This window comes from Ornithorhynchus anatinus, chromosome X3 (genome assembly GCF_004115215.2).
Source record: "Ornithorhynchus anatinus isolate Pmale09 chromosome X3, mOrnAna1.pri.v4, whole genome shotgun sequence".
Taxonomy (NCBI): domain Eukaryota; kingdom Metazoa; phylum Chordata; class Mammalia; order Monotremata; family Ornithorhynchidae; genus Ornithorhynchus; species Ornithorhynchus anatinus.
The window spans coordinates 1,038,079-1,056,742 of record NC_041751.1 but is presented as its reverse complement, the minus strand read 5'-3'; the positions used below and the strand labels follow the sequence as shown (position 1 = coordinate 1,056,742).

The 18,664-nt window shown below is 49.5% G+C and overlaps 1 protein-coding gene and 1 long non-coding RNA gene across 11 annotated transcripts in view; one reads left to right on the top strand and one right to left on the bottom strand.

The window, feature by feature from the left end:
• Window positions 1-18,149, bottom strand: part of LOC100681683 — a 32,041-nt gene extending 13,892 nt beyond the window's left edge. For 2 of the 10 annotated variants that reach the window (XM_007661663.3, XM_039910595.1), the window contains exons 1-8: window positions 17,997-18,148; window positions 9,005-9,111; window positions 7,705-7,773; window positions 6,740-6,770; window positions 5,860-5,928; window positions 4,652-4,732; window positions 3,453-3,589; window positions 2,287-2,409 (exon numbers count right to left, since the gene is read on the bottom strand). In XM_007661663.3, the coding sequence (XP_007659853.1) occupies window positions 2,287-2,409; window positions 3,453-3,589; window positions 4,652-4,732; window positions 5,860-5,928; window positions 6,740-6,770; window positions 7,705-7,773; window positions 9,005-9,082 (588 nt within the window). In that variant the 5' untranslated portion in view covers window positions 9,083-9,111; window positions 17,997-18,148. Of the gene's footprint in view, window positions 1-2,286; window positions 2,410-3,452; window positions 3,590-4,651; window positions 4,733-5,859; window positions 5,929-6,739; window positions 6,771-7,704; window positions 7,774-9,004; window positions 9,112-9,339; window positions 9,428-16,928; window positions 17,080-17,996 lie in introns of those variants that run through there. The other 8 variants (XM_007661664.3, XM_007661666.3, XM_007661667.3 and 5 more) reach the window with 8 other exon arrangements.
• LOC114807577 lies at window positions 3,836-4,455 on the top strand. Its single transcript, XR_003755638.2, has 2 exons — window positions 3,836-3,926; window positions 4,165-4,455. It is a non-coding gene; the product is annotated as an uncharacterized LOC114807577 (long non-coding RNA).
• Window positions 18,150-18,664: the final 515 nt, after the last annotated feature.

Below are 18,664 nucleotides of genomic sequence, written 5' to 3'. Positions count from 1 at the left end.
CACTGTTTTGTCTTCCTGCTCCACTTGAGGCCTTTGGGATGGCTCTCGCCCACTTTTCTCTACCCTCCCTGGGCTGGGCTAAGACTTGTCCACTTCTCTGGAGGTCTGATCGCTCATTAAGCCAGTAGGCTGCTTCTGCTGCTGCTTCTTCAAGAACTGTCGCCTGGGAAGGGAAGAAATATCAGGACTACCCACCTCCAAGGACTGTTTATCTACCAATCCATGCCCTTGGTTCTTGAGTCTTGTATTTTTAAATGCTCCCATTGTCAGGGATTTGTCGTCTAGAATTTATTTCCTTTGTCTACTTATCTGTCCTCCTGCAGCTCGACTGTGAGTCCCTTAGTGGAACAGGGACCACCAGTTCTGAATTGTTTCTTTTGTATTACACTCTAACAAGGGAGACAAACATAAAAATACTGACATAAATGGAAGAAGGCGCCTTATGGGCAACGAGTTGAAAATTGCCTCCATTCTGGAAGAAGTAAAAACAAACAAACAAAAAAAATGGTGAGGGGGGAAAGGAGTTAAGTTTTACACACATAAGAAAGAGCCGGGTTTCTGGAGAAGAGAGTCCCCAGGTCGATCATTTTGAATTGGGAACTGTTTTCGCACTGACGGGGACTAATGGGCATGGAAGCCTCTCCGTCTATTTCCAGGAACAGCGAAGAAGGGATGTGATCCTCCTACTTCGTGTACAACCTAACCAGGTTGCAAGTCTGGGCATCATCAGGTAGGGCCACAAAAACACAACCAAAGTACTTCTCCCACTTTACGAAACAAGGGCTGTCAATCCTCGGCCTTGGATTCGGTTGGACTCTGGCATTTACTACGTCAATCGAGAGTACAGGACAAGCGCTTGGGAGTGTACAACACAACACAGCTGGAAGACACGTTCCCTGTCTTGAAGGAGCTTACAGCCTATATGAAGAACATAGTTCTGCTCGCCCTGTCTCATGTTATGTGGCTCAGAATCGGATGTGAATAACAGAAGTGGCGGGTGTGACTTAGGGCCTGAGGCATCCCACACTATAATCATGACACGTTCCTCAATAATGGGAATGGATTGGGAATTGCTGGATCCTGGGATATGCTGTCCTCCGTAGTCTTTGTTCTCTGTACCACAAGCAGGCCTGACATGACGACCTGGTCTACAGGTAAGTAAAAAAATCACACTGCAATCCTTGCCAGCAGCTCCTCTCCTTCCCCTGTTTCTAAGGGCTTTCCTGACCCCTTGGCATCACGATAACCCAAATTCAGCCCCCTACTCCCATCACCTGGATCCTGGGCTGCAATTTTGTTTTGTTTTAAACTTTGTCATCCTGCTCCTTCCCATCTCCAAGCCCCATGCTGAAAGAGAAGGGAAAAGGGAGGAGAGGGGAAGGGCTTTGAGAAGACGCTGGCTACCGGGCCCACAGCAACAACTGTCACTCCTGTCCTGCCCTGGACCGTCCCTGTCTCCGCCTCCATTCTCACAGCTAGGCCTGCCAAGGGAGAGGTGGGACTACAGATAGAAATCGGGAGACGGGGCCAAATGGGGCACGATCACGGTGAGAGGAGATCGGCGCTACGCCTGCCACAAAGCCGGGAGAAAGACTGCTCCATCAGGCCTTATTTTTCTACTCCTCTCTGCCCCTACAGTGACTGCCCTGAAGGAAAGCTGCAATCCGGCATTTCCTAGCTCTCTGGCCTCTCGCTCGGATTTTTCCCTTTTTCCCATTTGGACAGGCCAAGTTTGGGCCCAGGTAGAGCCTCCCTGGTGCCAATGTAAAGTCCACAGGTTACAACCTCCCCAAAATATGAGCACCCCGGAAAAGATCTGGATGAGGGTTGCCCCCACCCCAGATTGTAGCCACATCTTCTTGCCCCGGGCGCGTGCAGAGGTCAGGGTTTGGATGGAGCAGTAGGGAGAGGCAACCGCTTGAGAGGGGATCGCTAACTCATTATCTTGCGGGAGAGGGATCAGGAAAGTTGATGAGAATGTAGGAGGGGATCAATGAGGGATTCACGGTGTATTTTTAAACCTACCTTTAGTGCTTGGCCACCACGACACAGTTCTGAAACGTATCTCACCTAATTGCATGCAAGTCTTTGAGAAAAACGTAACCCCGAGATTCAACCATTCACAACAGACATCTTCCAGGAACATACAACCCGGCTGAATCGTAAGGTACGAAGCCTGTCTAGCGAGGAATGTCTCCAAATGACCTAACTTTGGTCGGAACTTCAAAAAAGTTTGGAAACTGGGGATGAACTCAAACTCAGAGAAGTACACCTTCCAAGTAGTACCTTGATTTGCTTCCTTCCTTCTTTCTTTTCAACATTTGCTGCAACTACCCGAAGTCTCCTGCTCAGCTCTGAGCCTCGGCCGCGAACCTCATCCGATTCTACAATATCAGGGTGATGTGCTTTCTAGAAATTAAACCAAACAGGCCACCCGGTAAATACTCTGATAGGATTATTATTTTTCATTCAAATAAGGAAAACAACCCATGCTTCAGCCCGGTGTGACATGCTCGTGAGCAGACACCAACACACGCACACACACACACACACACACTCTCGCTTTTCTGCTCAAATACACAAATTCATGAAGAAGCAAATGCTTTCACCCACCCGTTGAAAGCAAACCACACATGCACCTTCAGATGCAGACACCACAGGACCTATGAGCAGAAGCCAACATACCCATAAATGCATTCAATTGATGGCATTTATTGCGCGCTTACTGTACCAAGCGCTCGGGAGAGTACACACAAAAGAGTTGGTAGACACTTTCCCTGCCCACAGAGAGCTACAGTCTTTAGGGAGGGAAGACATGCGGACACACAGAAACCTCCCAAACAAACACACCTCCAGATACAACACCCAGCTTTTGCTGCACATTCACACAAACAATCACACCGATGCCCACTTCATACAGATGAGGAAGGCAGAAGGGGAGAGGCAGACAGTGGGGGTCAGGGAGGAGAAGTTGGAGGAGAGGAGAGGGCAGGAGAGGAGAGGAGCCCTGGAGATAGGGTGAGAGCAAACGCTTCCTCTCCGACTCTTTATCATCATCACCAATAACGTCCGCTGAGAGCCCACTGTGTCCGGAGTAGCGTATTATATGTACTTGAACACAGTACTCCACTCAGACTGTGACCCTCACGTGGAATGGGGAGCACGTCCAATCTGATTATCCTGGATCTACTCCAGTGCTGGGCACATAGCAAACACTTTCACAAATACCACAGTGATCATTAGTCAGAAAAAGTACAAAGCACCTCCGAGAGCCGACCCCAGCTGCCGAGGGCCTGACTCTTCTCTGGGATCTCAGTCCCGCTCCCACAAGGCAAAGAGGAATGGAGAGAGCCAGGCCTGCTTTGCTCCCCATCCAGCTGTGCTCCGCAGCTCATCGGGCTATTCCACACCGTTACTAGTCAAAGAACCTGTGTGTTTTAGAATTGACTTACCAGATATGCCAACCTGTGTTTTGAGCCAAAAACATGCATGAACATGTTACTCAAACCAGTCTGGCAATTACACAGCTTGCATTCGTAGAGAATAGGAATGTTTTCCTTGGATTGATACTCGGTGACATATTCGAGCCCTGAAACGATAAATGGTCCGTGAAGCACAAAGGCGAGCCCTGCTCCCTGTCCGCAGCTGCCATGATGGAGCGTCCGTCCAGAACCGTGGACTGTCCGTTACCACTTCGGAATCCCTCAGCCAGGAGTCTACGTGACCCTAGCAACTCCCACTGTGGCTCGACAGTCCTTGCCCATCATCCGGATATCAATGAGGCAAATTTTCCGTTATCCACAACGGCCCAGAATTCGTGGGTTTTTACAGTTGCACCCGGAAGGGAGGGAGACACCGAGGGTAGAGGTTCTGTTGCTCAAGGGGCGTGAGGGGCTGTCTGGCTTCAGTTTCTAGCTTGGGGGGAGGTAAGAGGTGGAGACCAGACAAAGCTGGTGGAGGGGACCTGCCTTCTGCTACAGCCCGGGTGGCGGGGGGGATCTGAGTTCTGTTTCTGAGCCCAGACTCTGATCGATCCGGGGTCAGGAATGGGACCCGAATGTTTCCCTGCCTCTCGAATTTCCCCCAAAACTCAGTTATCCAAAACCGGCTCCTTCCCAAGACGCTTCAGACACTATAACATTTTGCTCCTTTTTCCTGGTGCAGGAGTCACCTCTCTCTGAGCCCCGGGAATAACAGGAATGCCCATGTCAGATCTACCCAGCCTGCGCACTGCAAGGCACGATGTTCGCCCCGCCTAATCTTCAAAGCGGCCCATGACCGCCCGACACCCCCTCAACAGCGACGCCGCTGTCACTCCTCGCCTCGAGGGCCATCATGCCATGGGGATTTATCGCTTCTCTGGGAGCACTGCTCTCACTTTTCAAATGTTGAAATGTTTATTTATGTTTATGTTTACGTGTTTATTTAATTTGCACTGCCATAACTATCACTGTAGTGGTTGTCTTCAGTGTGACATAGTTCATTTTAGTTGTGGGTATTGACTATTTGGTTTGTCCCCTTTTAAAACTAGCAGAAGCTGCTAAAGATTACATAAAATTTCACGTAAACACACTAAAATGGTCGGAAACGCTGACACTTCCTTTCGCAGTATTCGAGACACAGACACTTCAAAATCAAAGAGATAACTCACCAACTGCAGGTTCTGAATCTTTACAGGTATTTAGCTGTTCTTGCAAACTCTGCCCGTGATACTTCTCGGGTTCAGTTTTAACTGTAGGTAGAGAGAATTTGGTGATAAGCTGCAAACCAGAGCTGCTCTCCTTTGACCCCCAACCAGCCCCGAGTTGTCCCCTAGTAAAATACATTAGGAAAGGATAGAGGAGCCAAACAAAACTGGAGGCAATTCCTGCACATAAAAGGCACTCAAAAACTTAATGGATGGGCTGCCTGATTACAATTCCTGTTTCTCAAGGACAGGGCTCTATCCCCAGAGAACCAACTGGTTTATGCAAATAAGGGACGTTTCCCATAACAATCCATCAGTGGTATTTCCTGAGTGCTTACTGTGTGCAGGGCACTGCAGTAGGCACTTATAATGTCCCGAATGAAAAAAAAATAAATCTCAAATTAGGCCAGGGGAGAAAGCCTTGTTCTGGAGAGATTAAGTCACCCAATCCTTAGGGGGTGTGTTTGATCAGGATTGCTAACGAACAGACTGGAAGCATCTGACGGTCTCTCTGGGTGCATGTTCCAATCTCCCAGACTCAGATCCGCGGGTCCGGAAATAGGGAAAGGGCTCGGCCAACTGAATCAGAGACATGCCGGTGCCGGCACAGCCCCGGACGGTTTGCAGGGGAATGGGCTAAGACAGCAGGAGAGAGGAAAGTCGGAAACAAAAGGGGAAAGGAAGGATATGTATTTCCATTCCGATTATCATTAGAAAGGCACTTAGCATTAGAAACTTTTTATTAGCATTATGTATTGCTTAAGTGCGCCTTGGAAACAGTGTTTGGCACACAGTCAGCGCTTAACAAATATCATCATTATTAGGTGACAAGCACCGGTCTAATTAATCAGGTCCCTGTCCCTCTTAGGGTTCAAAGCCTTTAGAGGACAGAGAACAGGGACTGAAACCCCATTTTTACAGATGAGGAAACTGAGGCACAGAGAAGTGAAGTGACTTATCCAAGGTCACCCATTAGGCAACTGGAAGACCCAGGATCAGAACTAGACCCCGCTGTTTCTCTATTTCCATCTCCTTTTAGAGTGCTACAAAAGTTTAAAGAAACTAGCTCCCAAAGGTAGGGACAGAGAGCAGAAACTACAGGGAGAGGAACTTTCCGAGATCATGCCCTGGTACGCAGAGCAAAATGCCAAAAACAATAGACATCTATTTACCGTAATCGGGAACCTTTTGTTTCGGACTCTGGAATTTCTCTATGCTTGTCGAGTAGCCCATGGTTTTTACTAGACAGAGAGGAAGAAACCGGACATCAGTCCAAGGAATAGGTGAGGGAACTAGGTCTGCTCTGAACTAATTCTATTCTCCAGAATAAAAGATCGCCAGAGAAAAAACTAGTGTTAGAGTGTCCCCAAAGACGCAGGCCAGACCCTGATGGCATTTTTCTGGTCCTGCATCTGCAAGGGGTGAGGGCACGAACAAGGTTGGGGCTGAGTTTGCAACTGCAGAGTTCCTTTCTCAGTCACCCCAAAGGGAGAGGAAGGGACACCAGAGGAAAGCAGCAAGAGGGCCAGCGGAGACCCTCGACAGCAAGAGGCGGTTTGGTGGTCAAGTGGGGGCCAGGGGCGGATGAGTTGCCCTCTGGTCCTCACATCCTGCACCTCAGAGCCCGGGCACTAGGACGGGGACAAGTCCTAGCCTCAGCCCTTCCGGTGAAACTTCCTCTCACGGCTGTGGCCTAATCAAACGACAGTTCACATTTCAGCAGTTGCTAAATCCCCAGGATAAGAATGGCCAAGTTCACCCTCTAAGAAAACTGACAATGGAGTTGGAAGGAACAGACTACTGGACCCTTTACACAAAGACATAATCTTTACTCTGATTTGCAGGGATTTAATGACTTCTTACCAAGATGCTTATAAAAAGGATTGAGACCGACTCCCTTCTCCAAACTCAATCTGAAGCAAGAGACTCGGTCCGAAGACCCTCCCCACCCCAGCCGACATATCTACGCAGACCCAGGCCCAAGCCCATCAACTCCCGCCACCTCCACACGCCGACTCTCCCACCTCCCCAACTCTGAGATCCGGAACTTACCAATGCCGTGAGTTTTTAGGGCCTCTTCAACCTTGGCAAACGAAGAGAGACTTTTTAAAAAATGCAAGCAAAAAATCCGCAACGACGCAAAGGAGGACACACGAGAGCCCCAACATAAAGTTATTTCATGCCAACAGAGGTTCATCAAGACTCCATTCCATCTCAATTTGATTTTATCCCACTCTCCCTTCATCATCATCATCATCATCATCAATGGTATTTACTGAGCGCTGTATGCCGAGCATTGTACTAAGTGAATGGGAGAGCATAACACAACAGAGTTGGAGGACACGTTCCTGGCCCACAGTGAGCTTACAGTCCAGATGACTGCCATTTTTCGCAATGAGAAAAAAGCTCCTCCAGCAGAAATGTATCCAGACTCTGTGTAGCCTTAACAAAAATTCCAGTTAAATGCTTTAAGATTCAATTCTCTTTTACTCTTCAAAGGGTATATTTACCAAACAGAAATGAAAATGAATTTTGTTCATCCCAGATTTTACCACTTGAGAATTATATAACTCAGATTTCACAGTCCGTTCTATCCATAAAATATATCCACAATTTAATAATGTTAACTATGTGCAGAGCACTGTTCTAAGCGCTGGGGTAGACACAGGGGAATCAGGTTGTCCCACGTGAGGCTCACAGTTAATCCCCATTTTACAGATGAGGTAACTGAGGCCCAGAGACGTTAAGTGACTTGCCCACAGTCACACAGCTGACAAGTGGCAGAGCCGGGAGTCGAACCCATGACCTCTGACTCCGAAGCCCAAGTTCTTTCCACTGAGCCACGAATTTATTTATATTGTCTGACTCCACTAGACTGTAAGCTCCTTGCGGGCAGGGAACTTGTCTAACAACCATTATACTGCATTCTCCCAAACGATTAGCCAGTGCTCTGCACACGGGAAGTGTTCAATATGAACGACTTAGTGATTCTAGAATGAAATCAATGATGATCTTACCGTCTTGTGTTTGAAACCAAGAAAGTGTGTCTGCAGATTCAATGCCGATGCGCAGGAGATTTTGCAAATCTAGTTTCAAAACAGAGAGAAATAATTATTTCAAAGGAAGCGTTCAAGTAACCAAATGGGGGAAAAACGTTACCGGGAATTGGTCGCCCTAAAAAAAAATTGAAGGAACTCAAGGTGCTTTCACCGGTAACTCCACTGTCCTCTTGCGAATGGTGCTTGGGACAGCAAGGATAAGGAGCAATTACCAATTAGAGAAGCAGTGTGGCTCAGTGGAAAGAGCCTAGGCTTGGGAGTCAGAGGTCATGGGTTCTAGTCCCAGCTCCTCTGCTGGTCAGCTGTGTGACTTTGGGCAAGTCACTTCACTTCTCTGTGCCTTAGTCACCTCATCTGGAAAATGGGGATTAAGACTGTGAGCCCCACGTGGGACAACCTGATCACCTTGTATCCTCTCCAGCGCTTAGAACAGTGTCCAACTGCTTAGTACAGTGCTCTGCACATAGTAAGCGCTCAATAAATACTACTGAATTACCAAGTGACCTGCCTTACTCTTTTCAAAACACAACACCTGCAAACCACTCAGAGACTGTACGCTTATCCTCTGGACTGTCGGTGCGTTGTGGGCAGGGAACATGTCTACCAACTCTGTTGCACTGTACTCTCCCACACTATCAGCACAGTGCTCTACACCCAATAAGGGCTCAATAAATACCACTGATTGATGATGAGCGAGAGTCTGTCACGGGATTGCGGGTCCTGGAAAGAGTCCAACAGGCACTGGGCCAGAGGTAGCTGGGGTATTGATTTGGAGAGGCTGAACCCCTTCTCAAATACCTGCAGCGGGGTTTCTAATCCACAGCTGGTGAAGGGCCAGGTTCTGGGGAGGAAGAGGGACAAAACTGCTTTGTCCAAGTCCAGCCAGAATTGATGAGGGGATCAGAAAGGCCAAGTTGCATGAGGGCCAGCAGGAGTCTGAAAAACTGATGTTGGGTCGTTTAGGAACCTGCCCTCTGATAGTCTGGGGCAGTGGAAAATGGGGTGGAGAGGAAGAAAGGTTTCAGAGTGCCATCCTTTGTTCCTAATATTCCCCACAGAATTCCAACCCTGTGGAGAAAATCCCTGAGGAAAACGCCATCGTTTGTTCCTAATATTCCCCGCAGAATTCCAACCTGGTGGAGAAAAATCCCTGAGGAAAGCCCAGGGAAACTTGCTCACCAAATTCCCGAAAGATGAAATTGAAAACCTGACTCTCCGCGACCTCAGAGAGACTAAACCGACGTGGGAAAGAACTCACATTACAGTAGAAAGGATGCTGATGGACCTTCTCTTTCTTCGCTTCCGGTTCGCTCTTGGCTTCTTCTTTAGCAGCCATTTTGGGGATTCAGAAAGCTAGAAGACTACCTGGTGGACAAGACAATAGAGAGAACGGAATGATTAAACCTGGGGCCAGATCGAAGGGAAGAGGAGAGTGGACGGAAAGCGCTCTGGAGAAATGACTCTGTGAGAAATATTTAACGCAGACTGAACGGGACAAAAATAGGAAGTGAGCCAGATCTGCGGGACATCTACCTCCTAAATAAATACGACCGAATGAACCAACGAACGAATGAATCAGCCATCGACTCTCACCTCGGTTAAGTCCTTGAACCACTGTCTGTTTGAACCTCAGGGACATGTTGGGGAAGAATCTGAGCACAAGTGTGAAGTCCTTGGAGTTCTTTTAAAGCAAGGCACAATATAAATCAAATGGGTAAGTGGGAGTCCAAATTGGCAGAATCACACCTTTACCCATCTTAATCACAGTTATCCTACGATGGACTGGGTCCCAACTAAGTGAAGACATCTCCCCCGCCGCCATTAGCATCTTGGTGAGAAAAGACAGTTGCAGTTGCAGCTTCCCCTCCTATTTCTGGACTTGTAGACTCCTTAATATCAAAACTGTAATAATAACGGACCTCTGCCGCCTGCCCCGCTATTATCTGAGAGCACCCCGTCGGCTCCTAATCCCCAACCATGGGAAAAAGATTTAAGTCCGCTATGGTGTACACAAGAAAATTAGTTCCTTTAGTTATTTTATAGTAACCTCGTCCTTGTCCCATTGTTGGACTTGCCCAGTGCCATTTCCCAGGCTAGAGTGTGAGGTTGGGATCAACAAAAACACCTTTTTGCTGGGGCTTTAAGAATTCAACTGAGCCAGCCATTTTTATATAATAATAATAATGTTGGTATTTGTTAAGCGCTTACTATGTGCCGAGCACTGTTCTAAGCGCTGGGGTAGACACAGGGGAATCAGGTTGTCCCACTTGGGGCTCACAACCTTAATCCCCATTTTACAGATGAGGTAACTGAGGCACCGAGAAGTTAAGTGACTTGCCCAAAGTCACACAGCTGACAAGTGGCCGAGCAGGGATTCGAACCCATGACCTCTGACTCCAAAGCCCGTGCTCTTTCCACTGAGCCACGCTGCTTCTCTATATAGAGTATTTAACTATGAAAACTTTGTCATTTTAACTTTGTCATCTTCCCGCATGATCTTTATTAAAGGCCTGGACTGTTCAAATCATACCTCTGATATTTGTTAAGTACTTACTATTTTGCCAGGCCCCTGTACTAAGCGCTGAGGTGGACAGAAACAAATCAAGTTGGACACAGTCCCGCTCCCACATGGGACTCACACTCAGGCCTTTTTTTTAATGGTATCTGTTAAGAGCTTACTACGTCCCAAGCACTGTACTGAGTGTCGAGATAGATCCAAGGTGGTCAGGCTGGACACTGTCCCTGTCCCGCATGGGGCTCACGGGCACAGAGAACTGACTGGCCCAAGGTCACACAGCACACAAGCTGCAGGTCCTTCTGACCCCCAGGCCCATGCTCTACCCATTAGGCTACGCTGTTGGGTGAAGGACAATCCCTAATATTTTTGCTCAGTCCAAATTGTATGATTAAAATACCAAACTAGCTGTAGTAGGATGATGTTCTATTATGGATCATGATTCAGGCTACCGTTAGATGAAGACTTTTTTGTTGATTTGTGGGTTTGGGCATTTTTATTTTTTTTAAATGGTATTTGTTATGCACTTACTTTGTGCCAGGCACTATAATAATAATGTTGGTATTTGTTAAGCGCTTACTATGTGCAGAGCACTGTTGTAAGCGCTGGGGTAGATACAGGGTAATCAGGTCGTCCCACGTGAGGCTCACAGTTAATCCCCATTTTACAGATGAGGTAACTGAGGCACAGAGAAGTGAAGTGACTTGCCCACAGTCACACAGCTGACAAGTGGCAGAGCCGGGAGTCGAACCCATGACCTCTGACTCCGAAGCCGAGGCCCTTTCCACTAAGCCACGCTGCTTCCCACTATATAAGGTGCTGGGGGCAGATACAAGCTCATCAGGATAGACCCAGTCCACGTCCCACAGGGGACTAACAGTTTAAAAGGGAGGGAGAGTAGGATTTAATTCCCATTTTCCAGATGAGGTACCTGAGCCACAGAAGTTAAGTGACTTGCCTAAGGTCACACAGCAGTTGAGCGTCCAACCCGATTTGCTTGTAAACCACCCCAGCACTTAGTACAGTGTCCGGCACCAGTAAGTGCTTAACAGATCCCACAGTTATTATTACTGTTACCCAACACAAGTCAGTCTTGCATAAAACCCCATCCTCAAGTTGGCACAAGGTGATTTAACGCAGGAAGAATCCGCTGAGTGCCCATGTGTGGGGTCGGTCGAGGTGTGATGCTACGAAGCTTCCCAGTCTCTGCCTTACTGTCCCGAACCACAGAATACCTCGTGCTCCTTTTCGTCTTCATCACCGGTGGTATTTATTGAGCACTTTCATTCATTCATTCATTCAATAGTATTTATTGAGCGCTTACTATGTGCAGAGCACTGTACTAAGCACTTATTGTGTGAGGTCCACTGTACTAAGCATTCGGGAGAATTCAATGCGACAGAGTTGGCAGACATGTTCCCGGTCCACTATAGGCTTACACTCTCGCAACTGTACAGTGCTAAAATTTGAATCAAAGCTCGCTGCAGTTGGAGAACGTGTCTAGCGACTCTGTTATGCTGGAGAAGCAGCGTGGCTTGGTGGAAAGACCCCAGGCTTGGGAGTCAGAGGTCGTGGATTCTAATCCCGGCTCCTCCACTTATCGGCTGTGTGACTTTGGGCCAGTCACTTCACTTCTCTGTGCCTCAGTTCCCTCATCTGTAAAACGGGAATTAAGACTCTGAGCCCCACGTGGGACAATCTGATTGCCTTGAATCTACCCCAGCGCTTAAAACAGTAAGCGCTTAAATACCATAAATTATTACTCTCCCAAGCGCTTAGTACAGTCCTCTGCACCCAGAAAGCATTCAATAAACATGATTGATGGATCAAAAAATATTCAGTCACGGTGGGATCTTCAACTCTACCACTAACCTATCAATTCCCAATGAATCAATGATTACAAATAACAGGATTTTCCCCTGACTTTAATTCTTGCAAGAACACAAATACTGCATTAGAGCAGAAATGACAGCATACTGCAGATAACACATGCATCCCAACGAGAAAGCTCAGCAACAGGGCAGATGCAGTAAGATCCAATGGAAACTGCATACCGAACAGAAAACAAAAGACCAGAAGCAACAAATCGGCTGAGGGTTAAAATGAGTATTACACAAAAATAGCCTCAAAGTGGGTTAAAACTCACTTTGAAATGGTTTATTATACTACACAGGAAGCACAGCGCAATTTGCTCAGTAGACATCAGGCTTGGGCTTCCCTCCCAGGTGTACAGTTCTGTTTCAAAATCTCTTGGAAAGCAATTCCTATAAAAATATATATTTATATACACACGCATACACATATAGTTTCTTCCCCCCAAAACACTTTGGAATGATCCACGGTTGGCTCCATCTTCCCCAATAGTCATTCTGGTTCACCTTGTTGCTGCAGAGGATTTTATACTCATAGATCAGCCTGCCTGCTATAACATCAACTCAATCAACGGCATTTACTGAGCACTTGCTATGTGCAGAGCACTGTTCTAAGCGCTTGGGAGAGTACAATGCAATAACAGACACATTCCCTGACCACAAAGAGCTTATTTAGGAGGCAAAGTGAAATGTGGACCTCAAAGTCAAGAGGTAGTGAAACGGAGCCGAAGATAAGTAGAGAAACGAGATCTACAGCAGGCGGGAAGACGGGAATGGAAATCACCACAGACTTAAAGAATACAACCACTGAATTTTTATAAAATCAAAGGCATCGGGCTTCTTCAAAACTTCCAATCAACGTGGTTAAGGGAAAAGATGCTCCTTTTCTGATTTCCATTGAGTGCTGAGTAGACACACGAGAGAACCTGAAACATCTGGATTCCATCCTATCGTATTACTCTCTTTTCCATTTACGTCACTTCATTGCTTTCCCCCATTCCTTTCATTTGTTTCTGGGCCTCCACATTCTTCCACGTCAACCCAACCCATCTACTTGAATTTTAAGTACATCATCCCTCCTTCCATCCCTCCTCCAAAAGTCCTTCCATCCCTCGTCCAAATCTTTCAAGAGTCAGACCAACTAGAAAGCTCAATTTAGGCCCTTGAAAAAGACTAAAATCAACCCATCTCGACAGTACATTAAATTACTGTCCGTCCCCTTCCCGAAGTGTAACATTTCCATGTGTGTGCGCGCCTAAATCCCTAAGCCCGTCAAAGGGCAGGGACTGTCTCTATCGGTTACAAATTTGTCCATTCCAAGCGCTTAGTACAGTGCTCTGCACATAGTAAGCGCTCAATAAATACTATTGAATGAATGAATAAGGCCGTATACACTGTTATTTTTCAATTATTACATCAAATTAATCTGATTCTCCAAGGAAGTCTCCTTGCTACTAAGTCTGGCCTCTTGCGAGTAGCGTTAACTTTCAGATTATCGACGCTTATTTTTTGGGTGCTTACTGTGTGTAGGGTGCTGTACTGAGCAATTAGGAGAGCACAATACAACAGAGTTGGAAGACACATTCCCTGCCTGCAAGGATCTTACAGATGACCGGCTCATCCCTGCCTGCATTTCATTCATTCAATAGTATTTATTGAGCGCTTACTATGTGCAGAGCACTGTACTAAGCGCTTGGAATGAACAAGTTGGCAACAGATAGAGACAGTCCCTGCCCTCTGACGGGCTTACGGTCTAATCGGGGGAGATGGACAGACAAGAACAATGGCAATAAATAGAGTCAAGGGGGAGAACATCTCGTAAAAACAATGGCAACTAAATAGAATCAGGGCGATGTACGTTTCATTAACAAAATAAATAGGGTAATGTTTGGCATATATTGATGCCACACCGTAAATGGTCTTGAAAGAAGTAATACATCTCCCGAAAGAAGACTCTTAAGGTTCTGGGAGAGTCAGAAAATCATGGGTTCTAATTCTGACTCCACCACTTGTCTGCCGTGTGACACTGGGCAAGTCACTTCTCTGTGCCTCAGTAATGCCACCTGTAAAATGGGGATCGAGGGTATGAGCCCCATCGGGGACAAGGACTGTGTCCACCCTGATCTGCTTGGTATCCACCCCAGCGCTGAGTATAGTGCCTGGCACGGAGTAAGCCCTTAAATACCATAATTATGGTTATTATCACTAGAAGGTAATCGGGTTGTAGAAACGATAATTCGGTAATCGTGGCTTTGAGGTTAACCTTACTGGGTCAAGATTAGAAACATGTGCTGGCAAAAGCTGCTGTGCCCTAAGCTGAGGAACGGAGCCAAATGACCAGTGGCTGGAACCTCTCAGGTTTCTTCGGACCCCCTTTCCACCAGGTACCAATCCATCGCTTAACGGTGTTAACTGAGCACTTACTACGTACAGAGCACCGTACTAAGCGCTTGGTGGAGTACAACAGAATTCCCTGCCCAAAATGGGATTATTCATTCATTCGTATTTATTGAGCGCTTACTACGTGCAGAGCACTGTACTAAGCGCTTGGAATGGCCAAATCGGCAACAGATAGAGACAATCCCTGCCCATTGACGGGTTTACGGTCTAATCAGGGGAGACAGACAAAAACAACTTAATCGCAATAAATACAATCAAGGGGATGGCCACCTCATTGACAAAATAGAGGGGGAGAAAACTAAAGAACGACAGGAAATATGCCTTCTCCTGCCATAACGGGCTGCTCTTACAACTCCCGCTTCGTCTTCCTACCTGACTCCCAGGCCTGCACTCTAATCCATTACGCCATGCTGCTTCTATAATAATGTTGGTATTTGTTAAGCGCTTACTATATGCCGAGCACTGTTCTAAGCGCTGGGGTAGACACAGGGGAATCAGGATGTCCCACGTGGGGCTCACAGTCTTAATCCCCATTTTACAGATGAGGGAACTGAGGCACAGAGAAGTTAAGTGACTTGCCCACAGTCACACAGCCGACAAGTGGCAGAGCTGGGATTCGAACTCATGAGCCCTGACTCCAAAGCCTGTGCTCTTTCCACTGAGCCACGCTGCTTCTATCTATCCCAGCACTAAGAACAGTATTTAGCACACAGTATGCACTTTACAAATATTATGATTCTCCACCCCAGAGCTTAGTCCAACGCTAAAATACCCACATTAACCATCATCCTCATCATTCATTCAATCGTACGCACTAAGCACTTAAATACCCTCATTAGCATCATTCACTCAATCATAATCATAATGGTATTTAAGCAACAAACATTACCAACATTATTATTAATCGCTTACTATGTGCAAAGCACTGTTTTAAGGACTAGGGCAGCTACAAGGCAATCAGATTGTCCCCCGTGGGGCTCACCGGCTTCATCCCCATTTTCCAGATGAGGTCACTGAGGCCCAGAGAAGTGAAGTGGCTTGTCCAAAGTCACCCTGCTGACAGGTGGCGGGATTAGAACCCACGACCTCTGACTCCCCAGACTGGGCTCTTTCCACTGAGCCGCGCTGCTTCTCTATGCTGTTGCTAATCATATATATTAAGTGCTTAAACACCCACATTATCATCTTCATCGTTCATTCAATTGTAAGCATTAACAATAATAACAAGAGCATTTAAGCGCTTACTACGTGCCGAGCACTGTTCTAGGCGCTGGGGGAGATACAAGGTCGTGAGGTGGTCCCTCACGGGGGCTCCCCGTCTTCATCCCCCTTTTCCAGAAGAGGTCACTGAGGCCCAGAGCAGTGAAGCCAGCTGGGTGACTGTGGGCAAGTCACAATTTCTCTGTGCCTCAGTAGCCACATCTAGAGAAGCAGCGTGGCTCAGTGGCAACAGCCCGGGCTTGGGAGTCAGAGGTCATGGGTTCAAATCCCAGCTCGGCCACTTGTCAGCTGTGTGACTGTGGGCAAGTCACTTCAGTTCTCTGTGCCTCAGTTACCTCATCTGGAAAATGGGGATGAAGACTGTGAGCCTCACGTGGGACCACCTGATGACCCCGTATCTCCCCCAAGGCTTAGAGCAGTGCTCTGCACATAGTAAGCGCTTAACAAATACCAACATTATCTGGAAAAGGGGGATTAACTGTGAGCCTCACGTGGGACCACCTGATGACCCCGTATCTCCCCCAGCGCTTAGAACAGTGCTCTGCACATAGTGAGCACTTAAATACCAACATTATTATCTGTAAGATGAGGACTGTGAGCCTCATGTGGGACCACCTGATGACCCTGTATCTCCCCCAGCGCTTAGAACAGTGCTCTGCACGTAAGCGCTTAACCAATACCAACATCATTATTATTATCTGTAGAATGGGGATTAACTGTGAGCCTCACGTGGTCCAACCTGATGACCCCGTATCTCCCCCGGCGCTTAGAACAGTGCTCTGCACATAGTAAGCGCTTAACCAATACCAACATCATTATTATTATTATCTGTAAAATGGGGATTAACTGTGAGCCTCACGTGGGACAACCTGATGACCCCGTATCTCCCCCGGCGCTTAGAACAGTGCCGTGCACATAGCAAGCGCTTAACAAATACCAACATTATCGAAGCGCCTGGCCCAAGGTCGCCCAGCTGACAGGGGGCGGGATTAGAACCCACCACCTCTGCCTCCCAGGCCGGGGCTCTTGCCACGGAGCCGCGCTGCTGCTCTAAACCAACCCCGGCGCTCGCACCAGTGCTTAGCACAGGGTAAGAGCCTGACAAATCCCACCCTCCTTCTTATTCCACGGTGCAGCCCTAAGGAAGGACCGGCCCCGCCCCCCCCCCCACGGACCTCACACGCACCAGGCGATCGATCGATCAATCGAATTGATTGACCAAAAGGGGGCATCCGCTCGGCCTCCTCAGGCTCTCCGTCCCCCCCACCGCCCCTCGGCCCGCATCGCACCGCGCAGGGACGATCGGCGGGGCGCCCCAATGGCGGCGGGCCCGGGGACGCCCAACTGCGCAGGCGCCGGACCTTCCGGACCCGGAAGTTGGGCCTCCACCCCCTCCTTGGCAGCCAGTGCGCCGGCGCGAACGCCCCCCCCACCTTGGCAACCAGTGCGCCGGCGCGAACGCCCCCATCCCTCCCCCGTCTTGGCAGCCAGTGCGCCGGCGCGAACGCCCCCCCCGCCCCCCGCCTTGGCAACCAGTGCGCCGGCGCGAACGCTCCCCTGCCCCCCCGCCCCCCCTCGCCTTGGCAACCAATGCGCCGGTGCGAACGCCCCCCCATCCCTCCCCCGTCTTGGCAGCCAGTGCGCCGGCGCGAACGCCCCCCCGCCCCCCGCCTTGGCAACCAGTACGCCGGCGCGAACGCTCCCCCGCCCCCCCTCGCCTTGGCAACCAGTGCGCCGGCGCGAACGCCCTCCCGCCCTTGGCAGCCAGTGCGCCGGCGCGAACGCTCCCCCACTCCCGCCTTGGCAACCAGTGCGCCGGCGCGAACGCTCCCCCATCCCTCCCCCGTCTTGGCAGCCAGTGCGCCAGTGCGCACTCTCCCCCCCATCCCCGACCTTGGCAACCAGTGCGCCGGCGCGAACGCTCCCCCCTCCCTCCCCCGTCTTAGCAGCCCGTGCGCCGGTGCGTTCGCTCCTTCCCCACCCCCCCCCGGCAGCCAGTGCGCCGGCGCGAAAGCTCCCGCCACCTCCCCCGCCTTGGCAGCCAGTACCCCGGCGCGAACGTTCCCCTTTCCCCCGCTTTGGCAGCCAGTGCGCCGGCGCGAACGCTTTCCCCCACCCCCCCCCCCCCCGCCTTGGCAGCCTCCACCACACCTGGCAACCAGTGCGCAGGCGCATACACCTCCCCCGCCCCCCCACCCCCGCCTTGGCAGCCAATGCACCGGCGCATGGGACCTTCCCCTCACCGTCACCACCCGTGCTGCGATCGGGACTTAACGCTACCCGCCACGTTGGGGCTGGGGGCCGCCAGCGCCGATTTCCAAAGCCTTGGCCGCGCCCGGGCTAAGGCGGCTCGGGGGTCTACCTCCATCCCACGCACGCTGAGGTCGGACTGCGCCGGCGCGGCGGTCTAACACGGGCGCGCGCCCCACCGTGGGCCCGGAATGCGCCTGCGCAGAGCTCCATTTTTTACACACACCCCCCCCACCCCCGTTCGGTCTGTGATGCGCCGGCGCGGAGCTCTAATCTACCCCACAGTGGGCTCGGACTGCGCCTGCGCGGAACACACAGCAGCGTGGCTCAGTGGAAAGAGCACGGGCTTTGGAGTCAGGGCTCATGAGTTCGAATCCCAGCTCTGCCACTTGTCGGCTGTGTGACTGTGGGCAAGTCACTTAACTTCTCGGTGCCTCAGTTCCCTCGTCTGTAAAATGGGGATGAAGACTGTGAGCCCCACATGGGACAACCTGATTCCCCTGTGTCTACCCCAGCGCTTAGAACAGTGCTCGGCACATAGTAAGCGCTTAATAAATACCAACATTATTATTATTATATATATATATATACACACACACACACACACTCTCTCTCTCTCTCTCTCCCCCTCCCTCTCTCTCCCCTGACAGTGGGCGCGGAC